The sequence below is a fragment of the Denticeps clupeoides genome, chromosome 18 (assembly GCF_900700375.1).
Source record: "Denticeps clupeoides chromosome 18, fDenClu1.1, whole genome shotgun sequence".
In the NCBI taxonomy this organism is placed as follows: domain Eukaryota; kingdom Metazoa; phylum Chordata; class Actinopteri; order Clupeiformes; family Denticipitidae; genus Denticeps; species Denticeps clupeoides.
This window is the reverse complement of record NC_041724.1, coordinates 11844154-11866594: the sequence shown is the minus strand read 5'-3', so window position 1 is coordinate 11866594 and position 22441 is coordinate 11844154. Positions and strand designations below refer to the sequence as shown.

The following is a 22441-nucleotide window of genomic DNA, read 5'->3' as shown; positions in this document are numbered from 1 at the left end:
CTTCAGAAAAAACGTTCAGTCATGTTAGTATTGCTGAAAATAGTTTCATGGAAAAACAAGGACATTTTCAAAATGACCCTAAACTTTCGAAAGGTACATACAATATGACTGGCAGCTGTGTTTCCAGTGTGACCTGTAGGGGGCACTGTTGTCATCTTCATTTTTCACCTTCAGTTATTTAATTCAGTTTTTTCCCCCAATGGAACCAGACATGTAATGCAATTATACAGACTTTGAATTATAGACCAGCGTTGATTTAACACAATTCATGCTAAAACAAATGAATGAACTTATTAATGAATAATAACAGGCAATGATTCAAATGGGAAAATGTGAAACGGTGTTCAATATTGTTTTGATCCACCTGAATAAACATCTAAAAGATCCCAATTAAAATTATAAGCCGTAACCACGCAAGTGCCTATTGGCTCCACATACGGCTCATTAAAATGTTGCGTTTATTTATCCTGTTTCACAAATTAAGCTTGATTACAACAGTGCATATGGCACCAAGAGAGGCGCTGTTTTTATTCGTCTCGCTAAAAAAGAGACACGAGAGGATGGCTAATGGACATAAATATCCAACCAAATATCACAGTCTAAATATTAGAAGCAGGGATCATTAAGATTGTGAGCGTGCCGCTGGCTAATTGGCCTAGGTAGATTTTTAAGGTGCGCAGGGTCTACACAATCAATCTCTTCTCGGCCCCAAGATTGTCAATCACCAGCACCAGTTTGGTGGATGAGAAAAACGGCGCCTTCTAATTACATCGTGCGCTTCAGGCCCGTGGTGCAATTAGGGACATATTAATCCTCTCGTGCCTGCGCGGGGCCTGCAATGAAACTGCGTCCCAAAGGGGCCTATGGTGATGCCTCCCACCCCCATCCCCTCTCTCTCTCTCTCTCTCTCTCTCATACACACACACACACACACAAACAAACACATATCTTTCATCATGTGTCATAGTCAGGGCCACCTCAAGGCATTCTAGGGCATATGGGTCCCTACACTGAACCAAACCAGGCCAGGCTCCATGGTTTGTTATATGAGATATATTAATTTGTGTATTTTACTGTTGACCGTGTGCTTGAAGAGATTTCAGGACTAATTTGACTTCTTAGACAGCTAAAATTGGGCATAAAATACACCAAATTGATTTTTCTTTTGACATTAAGACCTTGTACATCAATAGATCTATTTTTTTGCAGGAAATAAACAAAATCTTTTTCATTTGGTGTATCAGTAAGTTATATATATATATTTTTAAGCTGTTCATTTGTACCATTTTCCTTCTCCGTAAGACTTTTTTTTTCCACAATCGGCAGTATTTTGCAGACACTCCCTTACACCGTGTCGTGAACTTAGATGCACACCAATTTAGATACACACAAGGCGCAGATTTTACTGCAGATTAATGGCTGTGGTGTGGGTAAATAACGAGCCGCTCTCGGGGCGACCCGTTCGGCTCGCAGCGCGGTGCTCGGGCCAGTGACAGTTCCCGGTGCTGAAATCACGGCGAGCTCAGTGAGCCTCTCTCCGGCTGGTCATAAAAAAAGGAAACATGAGATAATTCAACACTTTTATTAAACTGAATTTGCGAAAACGGACCCTTAATTAAGAAAATTGTATTTTTTTATTCTGGTTTCAATGCCTTGTCCTTCCTTCGTTGTCTGTTTTTTGTCCAATATGTTGTTTGGTTTTAACGCGGTTTTGCGCGGTTTCAGCCATGCGGCCCGAACGCGAGAAGAGGCGGGGCTGTGTGGGCGGGTCCGACGCGACAGGGGGCGGGGTCATCTCTGGGAGCTCTACAGAGTGGGCGGGGACAGCGGCTGATCCGGCTCAGCCCTGAGTCTCCCGCTCGCACCCAGCATTGCTGCGGAGTCCTGGCGAGGTGGCGCACGTCTGGCGCGGATACTTTCTTTTTTCTCCCTCCGGGTCGAGTCGAGGCGCGTGTCTCTCTCAAAAAAGCGCACAGAAAAATAAAAAGAAACGTCCCGAACTTCGCAACTGCGCGCTCCTCAGCACCCGAGAGCCCGAAGGATATCGGTGGTGAGTAAAAACCCTCTTCCGCAGTCTGTTTCGGTCTCAGAGGTAAAACGAACCGGACGGAGAGAGGAGCAGGTTTACCTCACCCTCCCCGCGTAAGGCGTGGTAATACCGCGGTATAATACCCCAACTTCCAGGTGCGTCCAGAACGACGCGCTATTAATAGCCCGCCTCCCAGCAGGCAACTCTCTCCATCCCCGTCTCCCTCCTTCCTCACCCCGCTCTCAGCGTCATATGTCTCCGGCTCTTATTGTCGATTTTCCAACTTACTTTTTTTGCCCTTTTATACTGATTATGTTCTTTTTTTTTTAATATTAAAATATATATTTCCCAGACGATGCTGTACTGTCTGCTGACTCTGGCCGCCCTGGTGGCGCGCGTGGAGAGCGACAACAACGGGAGTCCGCTGGACAGCGACAAACGGATCAGCTCGCTGTCCCATCTGGACAAGGACCGGTACTGGGACAAATTCCGAGATGTAAGTGACGATCTATCTATCTATCTATCTATCTATCTATCTATCTATCTATCTATCTATCTATCTATCTATCTATCTATCTATCTATCTATCTACATGTATGTGGTATATGGCATGCATAGCACTATATATGGCCTCGCGAGAGCAATGTCAGCGTGAAAGTCACCTGGACGCAGCGGTCCGACGCAGGCTGCGCTTTTTACGTAAGACGCGCACCTGCGTCTTTATATAGAACCACATACGTACTTTTGTCCACGTTATAGAACGGCAGGGTCTCGTTTGTAAGTTAAGGTGCTGCCTGGAGACTTTTTTTTGAGGAGCATTAGACTTTTAGACCATGTGGTGAAATTTAGAAAGAAAAAGATGAAACAGCAGGCTTTTCCTCATTTGTCTCCCTTCCTTCCCAATTATCTGCCTGTGCATTATTTGTACGCTTTATTCTCCATCGTGTCCTATTTTGAATATACATTTTATTCTTGATATTACAGAAACTGAGTGCATTTGGCGGGTTCGGCGAAGGCCCGTTTTTTTGTGTTCAGACATTTTGCATGTAAACAGTTTCAGAACTGACAATAGACTTTTGTTTTAAAGGCCCTTCAGTGAAGTGGCAGTTTGAGTGCCAGCGGGGTGAAGTGTTTTTAATGGCCTGTGCTGATGGTGCAGGGGGGGGGTGTTACCTGCAATAAAGACAAGGCAGCACTAAGCTCCAGCTTTCACGGTTCTCTCGTGGTGGAGGGATGCTTTGCTTTCTTTGTTTTAGTTTTGCCTTCTTATTGCCTGTTCGTTTTAGGGTCAGCAGTTACTGCGCAGCCACCGTTACGGGTTTCTTTCTTCTGTTTGTTTGCTGCCGTTGAGCTTGGGGACTGCTGACATTTTGGAACACTCTGTGCTGTTTTTGGGCTGCGCTGGTCATTAAAGTTCTTAGTTCTCAGGCCGAGGAGGTTCTGTTAGAGCCGGCGGAAGGTTAGGTGCTATGTTGTTATCCGATGGCACCTCGGAGACTCACGCGACACAATTCCTGTCATGCAAATGAGCCTCATTAAAGGCAAGCCGGCTCTGTGTCGGAGGGAAGGGGGTGGGCGTCGAGGAGGGGAGGGGAGGAAGAAGAAGACTGTGACATTTTGGGTGAAAATATTGGATGCTTCTAATTCGCTCATCGAGACGTGCAGTTAGCGAGCTGTTCTCCTCCTCCAGCAGGGACCCCGCTGTGTTTATAGCCCAGATCCCTCTGTTCTCTCTCCTCTGGCTTTTTTCTTCTCTCTGCTTTTCCCCGCTGAGGCTCCTTTCTCTCTCTCGCCGTTTGGCTCATGCTCTTTGTCTGCTGGTAGAAGTCCCTGTATCTCCCAATCTTCCACTCTTTCATTTCCTCATTCTAGCCTCAACGTGTGTCACTCTGGGAGACCCAGTGCTTTCTCTCTCTCTCTCTCCCCATCATCCGTGAAATAGGTCGTCCGGTTCAAACACACACACACAGTCTTACACAAGAACGCTAGGTTCCATTTAGTCTTTCCTTGCTTCATATTACTATGTACTATACATTATATTGCTATGTACTATACACGTTGCAGCCATTAATTAGTCCGTATGTATTATCTTTTACAAAAACAAATGTAAAACCTTTGTAAAATGGTGGCCTAGCGGACAAGGAAGCACATCTGTAATCAGAAGGTTGCCGGTTCGAATCCCAATCCGACAAGGTGCCACTGAGCAAATCACCGTCCCCACACTCTGCTCCCCCGGGCGCCTGTCATGGCTGCCCACTGCTCACCGAGGGTGATGGTTAAAAGCAGAAGTCACGTTTCGTTGTGTCACCGTGTGCTGTGCTGCAGGGTTTCACAATGACAATCACTTCACTTTCACTTTAAGAAGTGGTAGATGTGGTAGTAGCCTAGTGGTTAACACTGAACCAGAAGACCACATATTTACAGGCTCAAACCCAACCATTGTGTCCCTGAGCAAGACACTTAACCCTGAGTGTCTCCAGGGGGGGACTGTCCCTGTCACTACTGATTGTTAGTTGCTTTGGATAAGAGCGTCTGGTAAATATTAAAAATCTAAATGTATACAAGACAGTGCTCAAAACATTGCGTTTACCCGCCAGTTGTTACCGCTCAATCCATGATGTCACCAGCATACCACGGCACATACCCTCTGATCCATCACTTTCAATGTTCATTGTTTAAAACCATACATCTAAACCCAAAAGAATATTTAAAGAATTACCATTTGACTAGTGTAATGTCTTAATCGTCTCAGTGTTTTCGTCTATGAGCAGATATTTCAATTATTTCTATAATCCCTAATAACAGCAAGCATTGTTACTCAACTAGAACCCCTTTTTTACCAGAGTCCCGGGCCGCGGTCACCATACCTCTGACCTCCTCCCAGATCACTGAGCGCAGACAGCCTGGGGGCTAATTAGCTGTCAGAAAAAGTGTCGTTTCAAGAGGGGTGCTTTGAAGGGCGAGGTCTCAAATGCTCCTGCATGAATCGCTGATGTCAGGGAGAGGTTTTTCATATTGGGAATACAATGGTGTCCCAGATTTTAGAGTCTAATATTCCACTGTAATATTTATTATTAGACTGCTTCATTGCCATGGACCGTCGTGGTGGAATACTTCTTCTGTTCATAAATGATGCATTTATCACATTTATGTGGGTAAGTAGGCTGCCTGTGATGAGACTCACCTGCCATCTACACCTGTAACCCAAAGGCGTGATGCGCATTAGCATGGAGTAATAGTCTGGAAGCTGAATATGCTGCTGTGAACCATTCGCCCAGTGTATTTGTTTACAAGAGAATTGTATTGACGCAACATAAACATATACAGTGTATGTGTGTGTGTTTGTGTGTTTAAATGAGACATTTATTCACTGAGGTTATGTCACATAGTCAAGCAGCAATAAAAGTAAAAAAAAAAAAAAAAGACACATGGCGCTTACTTAAGGACAAGTGAATCAGGACACAAACGTCAGTCATTAAGCTGGAGTGCCCACCAGGCATGTGTTTACACCCTGTAAACAGCAGCTCCTCACAAAGTAAATGTATGTGTGTGTTGGTCTGAGGGTGTCTGGGTTCACCAGTGTGACCTTTGCCCCATTCAGATTCTGCAGCTGTGTATCCGTATCGATTGTGGTTTTGTATCCAGGCCCATAAACCAGCCGCCCCTAACGCATGCATGCATATATACATATTGTCTGTGCAGCCGCTGTAGACAGAGGCTCTAAATCACCCCCCACCCCTCCCAATGTCCCCGCTGCCGCGCCCGCCTCTCTCCACAGGGGTTGCCCTGGCTTATCGACTCAACTGCAGACTCCCACCCAATCAATCCTCCTCCATTCGGGGCTTTAACAAGTGAGCAAACACTCATAGAGTTAAATATAAAGGAATGGCTTGTCATGCAGAAGGGATTTTTTTTTTTTTTACTGGATAAAAGCTTGGAAATAAAAGTTGGTTAAAACAGAACCAAACAGCTGGATCAAGTAGCATGATTCGACCAATCACAGGGCCACAGGATTGTAGCAGATGGCTGGCAATTTGACCAGATGCTGTAGACAAGATTTCTTTTAAAAATTTGCATTGAAAAGCCACTCGTGAGGTTACTTTTATGGTTAGGTTGTTTAGTATGACCCTATGTTATTTGGACCCAAAGCACAATGCACTGGATTCTACAAGAAACAGACGTCTGATGAATTAGGCTATGGCCTCCAGGCTAACTTTTGCACAGATCAGCACAGGCGCTGTCTTACACTTGCAGAATCATCGCTCTTGCTCTCTCTCTCTCTCTCTCTCTCTCTCTCTCTCTGTGTATTCAGAACTGCACAGGTATACACATGTATTATTTTTGGCCACACTAGTTCTCCTCAAGGTTAAACTACACCTCTACACTTCAAGAATAGAAGGAACAATCACTGAACTTGTGGAGAAAGTGACTTAGCTGTTCAGAAAGAAATTTTTCCCCACACAAGAAAGTATTGAATGCAAGAATGTACAACGAATATGAAGATTTCAGCATTGACAACCAGGTAACGGCAGGTTTAATTGGTTTGTTCTCATTACATAAATGCTAAAATATTAGGTGTGACAGATTCATTAAATTTAAGTTTAGCCAGTGTTCGATCAAACAAACAGAATGGACATTTGACTGTAGGTGCTACATGTGTTAAGGGACAATGTGCTGCATTTCACAAAATACACTGTAAAAAGTGTCTGAAGTTAAAATTGACACTGGCTAAACTAAAACGTAATGTAAATAAACCAATGAAACCTGCTGTAACCTGGTTTATTTACATGATGTTAATGCTGAAATATTAGGTGTGACAGTGTTCCCTTTCTTCAGTGTACTGTTGATTCATATTATCCTCAAACATTCCCCAAAACTCACGTTTCAAGCAATACCAAGTCAAGATCATTACTGGAACCCTCATCGCAACATGGTACAATGTTGTGTTGCTAAATGAAGAGGTTGCGTGTGTGTGTGTGTGTGGGGGGGGGGGCTTCCTGAAACATCCCTACCCATTTACCCGGGTTTGGGACTGGCACCAAGAAATACACTGTCACCTGCCTTCCCAGTGGCTCGGTTCCATTCTGATCCAATCCAAAAAAAAAATGAGTGGAAAATGCCACTTATTTTGTATTCCGCCACCAAAAGACATGATTTATAGCTACCACACATAAAACCAGAGGCACCAGTGACACTCCTTACGTCCTTATTCCATACAAACGTAGGAGTCAAAGAAAGTGAGAGGAGAAAGGCAGAGATGAGATCTCTGCTGTAGACAAGATTTCCAAATGTGAAAAGGAAGCAAAGTTGTTCTCTGTCATCCGAGCTCATTGTATTTTTTTTCCCCTTCAAAATCTCTTCATTCTGTTTATTTAAATAACCGATGCCCCCCCCCCACCGTCCCTCGTCCCCCAGCAGATTCTTACCTTCCTCTCGCTATGTGACGCTCTTTGAAGCCGTGTGTTAGATCTGCTGTGAGAGCTTTACCGGTGTCTGCTCGAGGTGGAACTGTACAGTCGTTTCAGTATTTCTCACCTGTCCCCATAGTTCCATGCGGCTCTTTTCTCTCTCTCTCTGTCTGCCCCCCTGTTCTTTTATGCTCTGTCTCTAACTCTCTTGCTGCTTTTCCATTAAAGATTTGTGCCAAACTGTTATAAAACACAATTGTGAAATTACACTATTCATTGATGTTAAGTGAAAAAAACAAGTTCATGCCTCCTTTTTCCAGGCATATGGCCCAATTTATTTTAAAATGTCATTGCTGCAAATATTTAATGGAAATCTGTCATTTCATATCAATAGACACTATACTCCTTCATGAATGAACTGTACACATTATAAGAATGCAGATGACTGACAGATGTGGAGTGGAGAAACTCATTTTGCAATTATGGAATTGGGTCTGGGAATGATCACCTTGATCCTATGATGAAATCTGTCCATCATGATGCTAGTGCTGTCTTAGTTGTAATGATGTAATCTATCTTGTAATCTAGAAGACACCAGCATCTCTGCGGGGTTGATGAGAATGGAAAATCTGTGAATCGTATGAAATGGTGACAACCTCCATCACCTTGCGGTGGAGAGAGCGACTGTGAAATGAATTCCACAGTTGCGTGAGTTGCTTTTTATATTTCAAAAACACAGCTGTCACACTAATGCACGACCCAAAAACAGCCTGTTGGCAGCCATGAACCAGTCTGTGAAAAGGGTTTTGACATCCAGTCAATGGCCAGAAGCTCTTATCAGGTTGAGGAAAATGTTGAAAATGCTTCCTCTGTGGTACCGGTACAGACTGATATCAGATCAGATCAGATCACACAAGGTGATTGTGTGTGAAAAGCTTCACATATAATCTTCCTTCCTTCCCACTGTTTTCCTTCTGCTGTGGGAATGTAGATGTCAGACGATGCCTGTCCTTTTATCAGCTCACGTTGCTGTTGATAGGAGGCAACAGTCTCCAATTTACAGGTCGATAGTCATTCATGCACACACACACACACACACACACACACACACACAGGCACAATGCACATTTCAAAGAAAGTGAGAGAACTTTCCAACTGCACGGCTAACAGGAGCTAACAAGAACCAGAGCCAACTGAAATCTACTTTGGGTTCTATATTTGGAGTCAGCTTCAGGGCACATGTCCTACCTGCGCTACACTGAGCAAGACAAGCAGAAAAAGAAGCTTGCTGCTCTACGTGGATTTAGAACTGGATGGTGGTGGCCAACACACTCACCTATGAAACCAGAAGACCACAAAGTCACAGGTTCAAACCCCACTTACTGCCATTGTGTCTGTGCACTGTTAAAAATAAAGCAACCGACTGCAAAGCATTTTAAAGTTCACTCAATTAACTAGAAAGACTTTGAAAGGAAAGACATTGCAACTTTTTTTATCGTGTGAACAAGACACTCGCTGTGGGTATGGGCATCTGATAAAGGTTATAAGTGTAAATGGTTGGTTATGAATGGTTACAAATACTGAGGTGCCACTGAGGTCCCCTTGATCAAGGTATCGTCCCCACACACTTCTCCCCGTGTGCCTTTCATGGCTCCCCTCTGCTCACTAAGTGTGATGGGTTAAATGCAGACGACACATTTTCATTGCGTGCACTGTATGCTGTGCTTGCTGTGTATCACAATGACACTTTCACCGGGTCACAGAAATCAGACTACAGCAATTTTCAGCAGGCACTGCAGCAGGCAGCCCCTTCCCCGGCCACCTGGAGGACTGAATGTGTACATGAGAGACCCTTTAAACACAATTCTGCAGCAACGAGCTTGCTAGAAAATGTAAAAGCAGGGGCACTGTCTGGAATTATTTCAGCGTATTACTTTGCATTCATTTTTTACTTCTGCGGCATGAGAAGCGGTGTGTGTTTTTGTTTAGTTTGGCTTGTGAACATTAAAATACATTTCTTTTTTTTTTTTATCTATTTATCAATTTATTTATTATTTATGTAGTGTGAGTGTGTGTGTATATGCTCTGAGTATTTAAAAATATCTAAAATATTGTTTATTATGTTAAAATCATTAATAAAGTTTGTGTTTTTTTTTTCTTCGCTATCAAAAATCGAGTATCGAGTAACAGTATCGTGACAAGCCTATACTGCACTGACTGTCTTCTTAATAAAAAATCGGAATATTCTCTTTGACACTGTTTATATGAACATCACCAACACTTTGCATAGGACTATAAAGAGAAGACCCAAGGTTTATGTCTTGGCTGCACAGCTTAGATCATATGAGGCAACAGTGGATCATATATACACTGGCACCACAAAACGAATAACAAATGTAATATTGTTCTATGCATTGGAGAACATATATTTGTTATGTTTCAGTACTCCAAATCCAGTGCCCATGTCACAATATATCTACATCTGCCATTGGTAATCCTTCTTCAACAATCTCAGCTGGTTAAATATCACCACAAAACACTGAAATAGATTTGTCTTATTTGTCTTTATTTGTCTTAACTGAACAGAATGGGGATTTTTTTCATTACAGCTAGGTTACAGTGTTAATTGTGAAAAATGGATTTTGTTTGGGAACGTAATGAGAGCCAGCAGCAGCAGGTTGGCCTCCTGGAACAGCGACATAGACTCAGTTTACATTTGAATCAGGATTCACAAATCGTTAGAGGACTACTATTTATGAAAAGTATCCCAAAACACACCAGCAGCTTTGAGCAGTGTGAGAAAGAAGCTATTTGTGTTGTAATGGAGTCTAATGAAAGAAGTTCTGCAGAACTGAAAATGATTGAACTTTGTTTTCCCATGTATTTAAATAGCCAAATCCTCATTAGCGATGTGCAGTTTCTGGTGATTGCTTCGTAATGGTCTTTTCTGGGATTTCTAACACACAACCCCCCCCCCACACACAATATGTTCTGCTTTTGTCTCTTTGCATACACTATTTTTTTTTATGTAAACTCTACAACTGAATGCAGAAAATCCATAAAAATGTTTCTTATGTAATCACTCACATCATACAAACACCCAGGTATTTCACTATCCTTATGGGTGTGACATAAAGTCCTCCACTTTCAGCAGAATTGCCCAGATATTGTTTTATCTGGTACATATATATGCTATATACATCAATAAAATCCACCTGAAATGATCTCCAGATCCTGCACACACCGTGTGGGCATCAGATCGGACAGCCTGATGGCCGCGGTGCTCCCATGTTGAATCAGCAGTCGCCTGGAGCAGTGCATCCTTCAGTATGATGTGGCCAATTAAGCCCTTCTCCTGAGTAATCAAAGCAACATCTGCAGCAGAGTACGCATGCTTATCTCTGACGGCAAACTAGCAGCGCTGCCATAAATTAAAATGTGACAAATTTCCACACCAACAGTTTCCTCCCTCAGCCACTTTCCATCATGCGCCTTTCCCCCCAAACCTCTGAGGTGCTGGGTGCTGGGATGGGTGCAGATTGCTTCCCGTATCCGGGGCTGAGACACACACGCAAACACTCACTCACTCACACATGCATATTACTCAGCCTCAGATCTACACTCACACACACAACACATGAGATAGAGAGCTGCTGTTCACAGAAGTGTCACGATCAGCATTTTCCACCACTGGTACAGTTCTGCTGCGAACGTGAGAAATAAAGAGCGGGAGAAGGCAGGGAGGAGAGAACAATGCAATGTTATCACGGACGTCCGAGGGGAGCGAGATTAATGGAGAGATGGAGAAAAGGCGAAGCTTGGGGAGTAGATATGGACGGAGAGGGAGAGAGAGTCTCTCACGGAAGATGGAGGTATATGACAGGGCAGCGTTTCATCAGTAATTAGTGGCGCGTGAAACGAGTTGTCAGGCGGGCAGCTCTCATCAAAGAAGCCCAAACGAATGGAGGGGTTGGGGTGCAGGGAGGAGATTCTGATATGGAGGGAGGAGGAAGAGGAGAAGTACCGAGGAGAAGTACCGAGGGAAGCCGGAGATGACAGAGAATGATAGATGTGGAAGTAGCAGGCAGCAGATGCTGCTGCGGTACGGTGGGTGTCAGTGGTGTACGGTGCTGTTTCAGTGATTAAGAGCCCTATTTTCAAAGCGCCATAATAGATATAGCACATGCAGCATGTTCGCTCATGTCACATCAAGCGTATCTTACTATTAAGCGGTTCTTACTATCCAGCTAGAGCTTTTGGTTTCGAGTGTCAGCATAAATTAGGAATTATAATCAATGGGTGGAGCTCATGGCACTGAGTGGTGTACGCAGAATTGCCTAAATTTAGATTTAAATCCACCCAATCTGGCAACACTGATTTTACGACCCTGTCTTCCTCCTTCATTGCCCTTCATTGTGTTTACTTTTAATACCAGCTGTTCATGGTGCTGTCAGTGGACATTTCTGTTATTGAAGCCCTATAGGCCTGAGCACACACACACACGCGCGCACACACACACACACACACCAGTCTTTATTTAAACAACATAAATAAATAAATAAATAAATAATGATAGAAAAATGCCTTATGAAAACCACAGGCTCATTACAAAACCCGTGATTCTGATTCACAAAAGTGATGCCGGTCTTTTCAATTCAACCGACTTCCTGTAAAATAACAACTTGCCATCCCTGGAGTCAAAGAATCGCCATAGCAACAGCCACTTAATGGAACAGCCGCTATGCAGAGCTCACCCTTTCTGGAACTCCGCAATAAAATGCAGTTATTGACAGCTGCAGCGCTACGTTGTGTTGTAGGCACGGTTGCACAGTTCTGGAAGTCATATGAAAATAGCTCATTGTCTGTTACCCCCCCCCCCCCCCACACACACACACACACACACACAGAGAGAGAAGAAAAAAAGACTTCTTTTATGGAATGAGAAGAAAATTGTTTTCTCTACTTCTGGTATTCCCTCTTTGACATACAATTTATTGGAACAAAGAAATAATCGCTGTCTCCCACACACACACAGACACAAGCACAGGACTGGAATATAGGTGCAATAATCAATCAGCTTTTTCCTCGACTGCCACCATTACAGTACCTGCATTATGAAGGAAGCCCATTATGCATGTGTGTGGTGCGTTCAGCTCGTGGGCTTCCGGAGATACGGCACCCCTCCAACCCTCTCTGAAAGAGACTAATTATACCTCGTGAAGAAAGTTGGTGCCCGCACATCCACTTACAGCAAACTGCGTGGTTGTTTTATGAAGGCAGATACAGTGTGTAATGATGCAGTTGGCCACCCGTCATTATGCCTACATTTTGTACAGTTCTTCTATCATGCACTGGCAAGCCTGATCCTGCAAACTTTAAAAACATGACACTGCAGGGTTCAACACCATTTGTAAACTATGGAGTCCAGGGTTCGCCAACCCCAAGGCTAACTGCTCAATTTGGATTTTTTATATTCAGATCTGATGTTTTGGTTCACATTATTTGTTCGGATGTGATTAGATTTCAGTGTGAAAGGAAAACATGGCAGAGAAATGAACATGTATTGGTGCATGTGCAATAATAATGTGTGGAAGAAAATGTTAATGAGGGTGAGCATGGACCACGTCATGAACACCAGAATTAAGTGCATTTTATACTGTTATACTGATATGTGCGATAAAATTCATATTGCAATATAAATGTAACCATGGATTGTAGACGGTATATAATTTGATAAGTTAATTTAAAATTCACTGTTTTTGAAATGGTAACGTGTCCATAGTATAATAAACTTTTTACAGATAAATCAACATATAACATAACCACATACCAGATAAAATAATATATGGGCAATTCTAATGAAAGTGGACCAATTTTGGGATTTTCTGTATTCAGGTTACACCACTACGATTGTTCATATCTGATCATGTAGTCTTTTTATTTTGGAAACTCAAATGAAGAACTTTTTTAAGATTCGCGGAAACCCTGCTGTGCGCTCTGTGTCCGAAACAAATGCCTCGTGCTGCAAGTAGGTACAGTTTTTGCGCAGGTGACATGACTTTGTCATTTTCATAAGGAGTGAATATTTCTGTGGTAGGCGAGTATAATCATACTCTCCCCCATTGGCCAAATTTATATTGCATATCGTTTAAACTGTTTATACCGAACATTTCAAAAACTGTGGAGTGTGGAGTTTAGCCAGGTGGGGTGAAGGATGCCTAGACATATATAGCTATGTAGCTACTTTTTTAACAAAATGAATAATGAAGGAGGGTGGTCTGTAGTGCTGATTCATGAAGTATCATCCATCCATGATACATACATTTTCCAATGGAGGGTTCCAGGGAAGCTGAAGCCTTACCCAATAGCCTTTGGTGCAATGCAGAATCCAATGCAGTATCCAGAGTAGTACATACCTGTAAGGGAGGCCTGGGAGCTTCTGAGGGGATGTGTAAGATTAAGAGGTGGAATTAAGCTGTGCGAACAGGACTGTGGACCAACGTGTTCAACTTTGTATTAGCTGACTCATGCAGAGAAGTAACTCGGCTCTGCTGAGGTGAATAAATCTCTTTGAGTTTGGCACAACAAAGTGTGTACACAAAGGAATGCATCAGAAATGGAGAAGCACGGGTCGTGTGTAGTGTACTGAAAATGATGAGTGACAGAGCTTTTGTCTGCATTCCACCCACCGTGAAAAAGAGATCCTCAGAACAATAAACAATCCTGCTATCAATAAAAAGAATCATGAAATGAAGTGACAGCACACGGTGCACACAATGAAATGTGTCCTCTGCTTTTAACCATCACCCTTGGTGAGCAGTGGGCAGCCATGACAGGCGCCCGGGGAGCAGTGTGTGGGGACGGTGCTTTGCTCAAATGCACCTTAGTGGCACCTTGGCTGTCTGGGATTCCGAGTACGGGTCCACTTCCTTACCCACTAGGCCACCACAATCCTCCAATTGCAGAAGTGAACACAATCTTTCTCAGGCCCTGAGTTATCAATTATCACACGCGCTAAAATAATGGACCAATCAGAGAGTGTGGGTGGGACCAGCCTGCTGAGTGTTTAGTGGTGTGGTCCCGTGTCAGAGAGAAACCGTATCTGTTTATTTTGGAATAAATACATTTACAGCACAACGCATGTTGACTCGGTGTTAATAAAACACATCTCAAGGCCTGTCATCTGTCTGTTCCTTCTCTGTGCTTTTTGGTCTAGCATTTTGTCTGTGTTAAAATTCGAACACTACTGAAATGTTTTTGTAGTAACAAGGCAAAATGGCTCATCTTACTGACTTTGAGTTCTATATTGAAAACACGTAACCTTACAAAAATGTGGAAGAAATAGAGATGAATTACATGAAGATTTAATAAGATTCAAAGGCTGATGCGACACAGCAAATGCAAACAAGTTTCTTTGGGTTTTGTCAGTTCCTGATGTCCATTCCATGACACTGTATTTTTTAGAATAGACAGAACACCACACACACACACACACACACACACACACACACATATAAAAACAGACCAAAAGAATGAATAAGTAATACATAAATAAATACATAGATGTATTTTTATGTTTTTGAGCAATTTTTGCAATTACAGAATTGTAAAACGGAGGAGAGAAGCAAAGACACAACCATTCTTAATTCCAAAATATTGCTTGACAGTGACAATTAAAATATTCATATTACAACTTTACTCCCCTCTTGACGTATAATTCAGAGTGATTGTATTTTAAATGCTTTGCTAAATTAGTCCTGCTGCTCGCTGTCCACGGACTTTTGTTTTTTTCCCGGTTTAACTGATATCTGAAATAATTCCAGGCAGTACTCTTGCTTTTAACAATTCCATGTCGCAGAATTATCACTGGACCTGCTCTCACCATGTTTACAGGAGGGAGGAGCTGCCCTATGCAGTGCCTGTTAAAAATTGTTGTAGTCTGACCTTCTGCTGTCAAGAGGAATGTGGATTGTCGATTCTGAATTGTCAGTTCTTGACAAAACTATACAAATTGCCTTTGTGAATGGACCTGCTGTGTGTATATTACTTTTTTTCTCCAAATAAGCAGGTAAATCTTTCATACTAAATATAAAGAAATAAAGTATTTTCCTTGTCTGAAAAATTGTCTATAGTTCTCTAAAAATTCATTCAAATGCCTGTGGCTTTGAATAAAAGCGTAAATATAATTGTATGAGCTACAGGGCTCATCATGAAGACTGCCAAGGTCTTTCAGCTAACATTGCTGGCCTTTTTTGTGGTGCTTGTATTTGCTTTGCAGTGTGAGTGTAGTTTAAGTTTATTTCGAATGTGAAAATACCTATGTGAAGATTACATTTTGAAATATGCTTTATTTAAAAAAAAAATAAAAAAACATCAATTTATTCACGGCATAAAAACATTTCCCAATGGCCGGTTATGGTCCTATGGCCGATTTAATTCTTTTTTCCATCTTGGCGTTCATGCCAAGCTCGGAGCTCTACCCCGTTGACGTATTTGCTCAAAATTAGATTCCCAATTCATGCGACAGCTAGTGTATATACACTGTAAAATGTGAACAATGGCTGATAGGGGTTAACTTTTGGCAGTATATCTATGGGTGAGAGTGAGTGGTAATGAAGAGGAACTGTCCGTGGTGCTGATTTCTGATGTTTGACGAGATCAAGGGGCAACAATAAAAATAGAACCTTATTAGAATGTGTTTGACATAGATGACAAAAGACATAGGACATCATTTAAAGGTGTTTACATCTTGCAGCAATGCGTGCTAGTGGCTTCACCCGGAAGCACGTTTAAATGTTTTTTTTAGCTGACAAGCATGCGTTCCCGAAATAATAGATCGAAAATTACCCAATTTCACAACATCGGCAGGGAACCCATGAGCAAACTCTTGGTGCTTTTTCTTCTTGGCCGGTGTTGTGCTTATGGTTGAAAATAACGTTTTGCATTTACCAAATTAAATATTTGAATAATTGTCTTCTTTCAACAAAACAAAACAGAATAGTGATGAGGTGCAAGTGGCCAGCTCTCCATAAACTTTTAGCAAACCCTGAAAAACACACACGTGCACAGAATAGTGATACAGATGCCCTGCAGCAGTGATTTGTTTCTCATCGTTAATATGTATGTGTAGACATGGGCTACAAACCCTGCTGCAAAGCAATGATTTCCAATGCCCTGGAAGTGTTGCTGCCTTGTCCTTCTACCACCCTCTCTTTTGGTTTGTGTGTGTGTGTGTGATTCTGAGTGACAGACAGAGCGAGAGAAACAGTGAGACGGAATGACCTTCTATTGGTACCACCGCTGTTCCGGGCTTTGCTAAGGCGATTAATGAAAACCGGTCGCCATCCAGAACGAGGGCTCTGTCCCTCCCCGCCTCTCCTCCACACCCTCACACCCCGGCCCGCCTCTCCTCGTCTGGACGGATCCCTGCAGAGTTGGGCGGGGGGTTAATTGACGGCTGTCAGCTGCACCAGCAGAACTCTGGGGAGGGTTGGTGTTGCTTTTCGGCCCGACTAGTCAAATGAAGCCGTGCGATTACCGCGCTTCAAGTTTCCTTTGGCTGCGTGGGAATAACAACCTGGCTGGGTTTGAGCAGTCAGGGTCTAAAGCCGTCGGCTTCGTAGGGGTTTTCAGGCAGCGAGACGATTATTCGGAGAGATCCCCCTCTGCTGGTGTGTTTTAGATGGAACGCGACGGAGGGGATCCTCCAGTGTGTGACAGTGGGCTGTGGGCCAGTAAGGTTGCACCTAATTTGTGAGAGTGGCTGTGGTTTATGAGGCCAGGAGTTTTTCTTCGTGTTTTATCCCTGGCGTTGTTGTGCAGACCGGCTGGAATGTGCCGGGGCGATGGCTTTGGTTTAAAGTTGGCCGTATTAGCGCGCTGAGCTGCCTGTAAACAGCCAGATAATGAGTTGACATTTCAGCGTGCTGAAACCACATGACGGTTTTGTTATGCTAATGCCCAGCTCAGCACCAAGGAGGAAGTCCTGCATGGCAGCAGGGTTGGGTGATTCTGTGTGTGTGTGTGTGTGTGTGTGTGTTTGTTCACTTGTCCCTGCTGATTTGGTGAAGGAGATGCATAAAAGCCTGGACACACACTGGGCTCACTGAGACACTTCCTGTCTATTCTCTGATGTTATTCAGTGAAAGAAGACCTGTTGTTTACTCACAGCCCCACAGGGGGAATCGACACAAGAGGTTCAATGGGGAAACAGACCATGGGCGGGTGGAGTGCGAAGATGATGCAGAGGAAAAAAAATAATAATAAAGATTATTCTTCACCCTGAGGGGAAAAAAGTGTGACTCGGTTTCAACCAGAAGCCTTCCAAAGGCATGCACATTAGGTGAATTGGTGACTGAATTATCAGTAGGTGTGAGTGTGTGAGTGAACGGTGTGTGTGGGTGCGCCCAGCGGTGGGCTGGTCCCCCACCATGGGTGAGTCCCCGGCCTTTGTCCAGTGACAAAAGGACTACAGAACTACAGTTATGGAAAGTGAATTAGTTATCAGAAAACAATTACAGATCACATTCTGACACTTTTCACAGAATAATATTTTTCGCGGAATCCAACAAATAAAATGGAATCGGTCGTTAAATGCGGAAATGCATATAATTGGCCGTTTCTGGCCGCTGCAGCCCAATACAGGTGTTTCCTGTTGAGGCTGGACTTTTTCACAGCGACGTGGTCAGCTGGGGTGAAGAGGCTGTCAGTCCCGAATCTGGACCACTTGCATGATTGGTTCCGCGCAAACTCGACAAACGCCGCACAGTTCAACAAACTCTTGGATATGCAAGCAAATCAGCTGATTCTAAATGTGACTTTATTAACATGGTTCCAGCCCATAATGAAACACCGTTTATTTTAGTTGTGTGGCGATGAAGGAGTGTGTTATCTGTGTGCATAGCAGTTAACAGGCTGCGCACATGAGTCACACCTTAAGTTGCTGACATGGCCATATTCTTGTATTAAAATCAGCAGGCCTGTGTTTACTTGTAAATGAGTCCCTGCTGGCATTTCTCCTTCTTTTCCTCTCTATGTTCATTCAGTTAATTAAATGTGCATTTCATATGTTTGTGTTGTTCGCTTCGCGTTTGTGTTAATGACTTAAACCACTTACCGAGGTGTAGAGTCTCTCAAGTTTCCCCCAAAGATATATGAATTGTTCTCTCAAAAAAGCAAAACTCTCACAGTCACCTGCTTTTACATTAGTGTTTTGGTCTCATGAAACTTTAATGCAAAAACCTCACCCTCGTCCGTTCCTCCTCACCCTCCTTCTGTTATCACTTCATCTCCCGGTTCCATCTGAAATGTGTGGTGTTGGTTGGCGTGTCAAAACCAAGCAGTCATTATCTCCTGTGTTGCCCCCGGGGCAGAAATATGGATTGCATGTGTGCATGTTCTGTAGTCCATTCAATAATTCAGTAAGTGTCTGCGGTCTTCTCCCCAGTGCGTCAGAGTGAGAGCAAGAGTCACGAAAACGAAGCGAGCCTGAGAACTCCTTTAACTTGGCCTGCAAGACAGCCTGCGTCTTCTTCGCTGAATGCCCGGTGATTCAGCAGCTAGTTCACTAGCGGCCTTGTCAACACACCTAACTTACTGTCAACCTCACAGTAACCAATACTTGGTTCCTGCAGTGCGGCTGAGGGCTTTTTTGGGTTTTTGGCTTTTCTGTGACACAGATCCCTGGATATTGATTGTGTTTGGGCTATTGTCTTCTTCTTCTTCCTTCGACTGCTTCAATTATGGGTCGCCACAGTGAATAAAACAGTCTGGTTGTCCACAGAAATTAACTGGCAATAGTTTTACGCCGTATGGCCTTTTTGATGCAAAACCTCTGAGGAACTGAGGTGCACCGAGCAAGGTACCGTCCCCACACACTGCTCCCCGGGCACCTGTCATGGCTGCCCACTGCTCACTAAGGGTGATGGTTAAAAGCAGAGGACACATTTCGTTGTCACCATGTGCTGTGCTGCAGTGTTTCACAATGACAATCACTTCACTTTCACTTTAAGTTTATCCTCAGTGGCTGGGTTTTCTTTGTTCTATTGAAATAACTCATAATATAACTTATGAATATAATATAACTATTGGATTCAATATAACTTGAAATTGAAACATAAATACTGATTAGTATTAATATATAAAAAAGGTCTCAAAAATAATTTATTGAACAACTTGCTAACTTTACTGTATCAATATTTTATTACATTGCTGTTAATAATACAAAAGTATTCAGGACCATGGACAGCTTTGGGCAATGTAAGTTTGATACTCATACCACCGCCTAAAACTTCTGCACAGTACTATAGATCGAGGGTGACAGTTTCCAGTTACCAACACCTTTTTGAAGTCCACTCTGGAAAGGCCACGGCCAAGAAACTGTACACCAGCACAACCTTGAATACCTCTCCTCACTCTGCTGCCTGCCACAACTTTCCAGTCCCTCGCAAAATACATCCATCTCAATCAGAATCACCCGGGATGTCAGCTTGCTGCATGCCGTGCGTGTCATTTTCCCGAGAAATGGCAATCACGGAGCGTCGGACATGAGTCCTCTTCACGGCTGAAGACGCAGGGCCGTTGTCAAAGGAGCCAGTGCCTTTGATTAAAATGAATGAGAGCCTCGACCTTCAATGGTAATGATGGGCGCTGTGATTTACCTTCGATTTTGTCTGCACTCTCTCTCCTTTTCGTCTGTCTGTTTCTCAGTTTGCTTTTTTTAGGGAAGAGGTGGTAATCGCGGTGTTCTTGTGGTGGTGCTAATACTGTTTTGGTTTGTGTCTTTTGGAATGATCGTGTACAATTGTTCCCAATACTGCTGAAATGTCTAAGAATAGACATTTCCTTGTCAGAGTGTACCATCATTTGATGATGTTCTCTGCACAACCTGCTCTGATTTCCACCCTGGAACAAGATAAAATATTATAATAATCCTTTATCAGTCCCACAAGTGAAAAAACTCCTGACACAGAAGATGTTGTGTTTGCAACACTCACTCGCTTTCCATAACCGGAATCACTTTCTATAGGGTGACAGAGTCTTTTGTAAAATGGGAAATTCCAGGTCCGTGTTATCTCCAAACTGAGACCTCTCCATCTGTCAGCAAGTGTCCTGAAGTGACAAGTCGGGAGAGCCTGGTAAAGGGGTAGATGACCACTCTATTTATGAATACCTGTAACATCAAAGGACAATCTGATTGGTCTGTAAAAAACCCTTTTCCAGTATAAAGGAGGTGTTCAGACCACATTCATGGGTTCTGTTTACCACAGCTGCTGTGGCTTCTTCTCCCCTATCTTCTGGGCTCTTCACTTCTGCTTTACCCTTCTCTAAGGTACAGGCTCCCTCTCTGGAGTTTCACTTCTTGCTCTTTCTCTATGCCTGCCCAGGTATCATCAGTAGAGTTAAAACACATTTTAATAATTAATGCAGTCAGATTAACAAGGTCAGAACAATCTCTGGTGTCCTTCTTTCACCGATGAGTTGGATTTTGTATTTGGGCTGAGAGAGCATGCAAACTCAAACCACATCATTAACTGCATCTCTGGAGCTCAGCCACAGTACTCTTTGGGTTCCTCTTTACCTCTCTTACCAAGAATCAGAAGAAATGGACAGCACCTGAGTTAAATATATGAGTGTCACAGCAAAGGGTCTGAATACTTAGGACCATGTGATATTTCAGTTTTTCTTTCTTAATAATTCTGCAAAAATGTCAAAAATTCTGTGTTTTTCTGTCAATATGGGGTGCTGTGTGTACATTAATCAGGAAAAAATGAACTCAAATGATTTTAGCAAATGGCCACAATATAACAAAGAGTGAACAATTTACGTTCAATGCCCACTGTAAGAATTTGTTCAGGAAAACTTAAATAAGTGCCACATCCACGAGCTGACAGGGAAGGAAGTGCAGAAACGGGACATCTTGCAAATGGGATTTATTAAGAAGAAACAAAAGGAAAAATGACACGAGGGCCAAAACTGGAGAAACAATCAAGGACCAAACAAAAACGGGAGTCCTGATCCATTAAGCCCAATTGGTGCCAGATGCAATGGGACTCCCTAATCTGGTGCATGGGCTCCTGCTGTGACCGCCCCATGGCCCCGGGGCGTCATAAGAAGGGTGACTGAGATCAAATATGTTTGTTGATTTACTATGTAAATGAAGGGGGAATTCGACTGGGCTCCTACAGTGTTGCACATCATATTATTAATATTATTATAATACAGTATTTGGCTGAATCCATTCTGCAGCGAATTGGGCACATTACTGGTGGTACTCCGAGAGGCTTCTAACTATTTCTTGACTGACCGTGGCTGTCTGCGTGTTTGCGTTTGAGCATCCCATCAAAATTCATTGGCTGGAACATTTCCACGTTCCGTGGACGGTTCTCCCCATCTGCTGTGTCCTTGTGCTCGCGTGCGTTGTGCATTTGCTGCAGTCTTCACAGTCGCCTTGGGGGCTTTTTCATTATGGATTAAAGTAACAGTGTGGCCCGGAAAGCTGCTGTGTTGCGTATCGCTAGCCGTCGCTTGTTGTTGGAGTTATGGGGCTAACTGGAGACTGGGGTCCCAGGGGGTGGAGAAAAGCTAGCTATGCACCCTCATCTCAACACCTCTGCAGTTCCTCTCTGAACAAGTGTGTGTGTGTGTGTGTGTGTGTGTGTGTGTGTGTGTGTGTGTGTATGTGCTCGTGTCCACCTTCTTCACAGAGGTGTCTGCGTTAATTGGCTGTGTCTATATAAATGCTGTGAAGAGTAAATGTGTGAAAGGTCAAAAATGATTTCAGATCAAGATCTGCAGTTTCATTGTTACGATTTGCAGATCTTTTCCCTGTGAAAACATGCTACTGCTCTAACTGCTGGGTGAAACGTGTAGGTGGAAAAAGAATTCACCGGGAAAGTGGGGGTGTTTTGCACGCATGCAAATTACGATCCTAAATATCTGTGTGATGTGAACTGCTTGAAATGATATACTGTATGTGGGAGAACATTAAATTGCTCTGCAGTCT

General features: G+C 43.2%; 1 protein-coding gene across 2 annotated transcripts in view; it reads left to right on the top strand.

The window, feature by feature from the left end:
* The first annotated feature begins 1833 nt into the window (after positions 1-1833).
* Positions 1834-22441, top strand: part of spock1 (SPARC (osteonectin), cwcv and kazal like domains proteoglycan 1) — a 175236-nt gene continuing 154628 nt past the window's right edge. The window contains exons 1-2 of one of the 2 annotated variants that reach the window (XM_028959788.1): positions 1834-2050; positions 2382-2525. In XM_028959788.1, coding sequence (XP_028815621.1) covers positions 2385-2525 — 141 coding nt within the window. In that variant the 5' untranslated portion in view covers positions 1834-2050; positions 2382-2384. The remainder of the gene's footprint in view (positions 2051-2381; positions 2526-22441) is intronic. The other variant, XM_028959787.1, reaches the window with a different exon arrangement.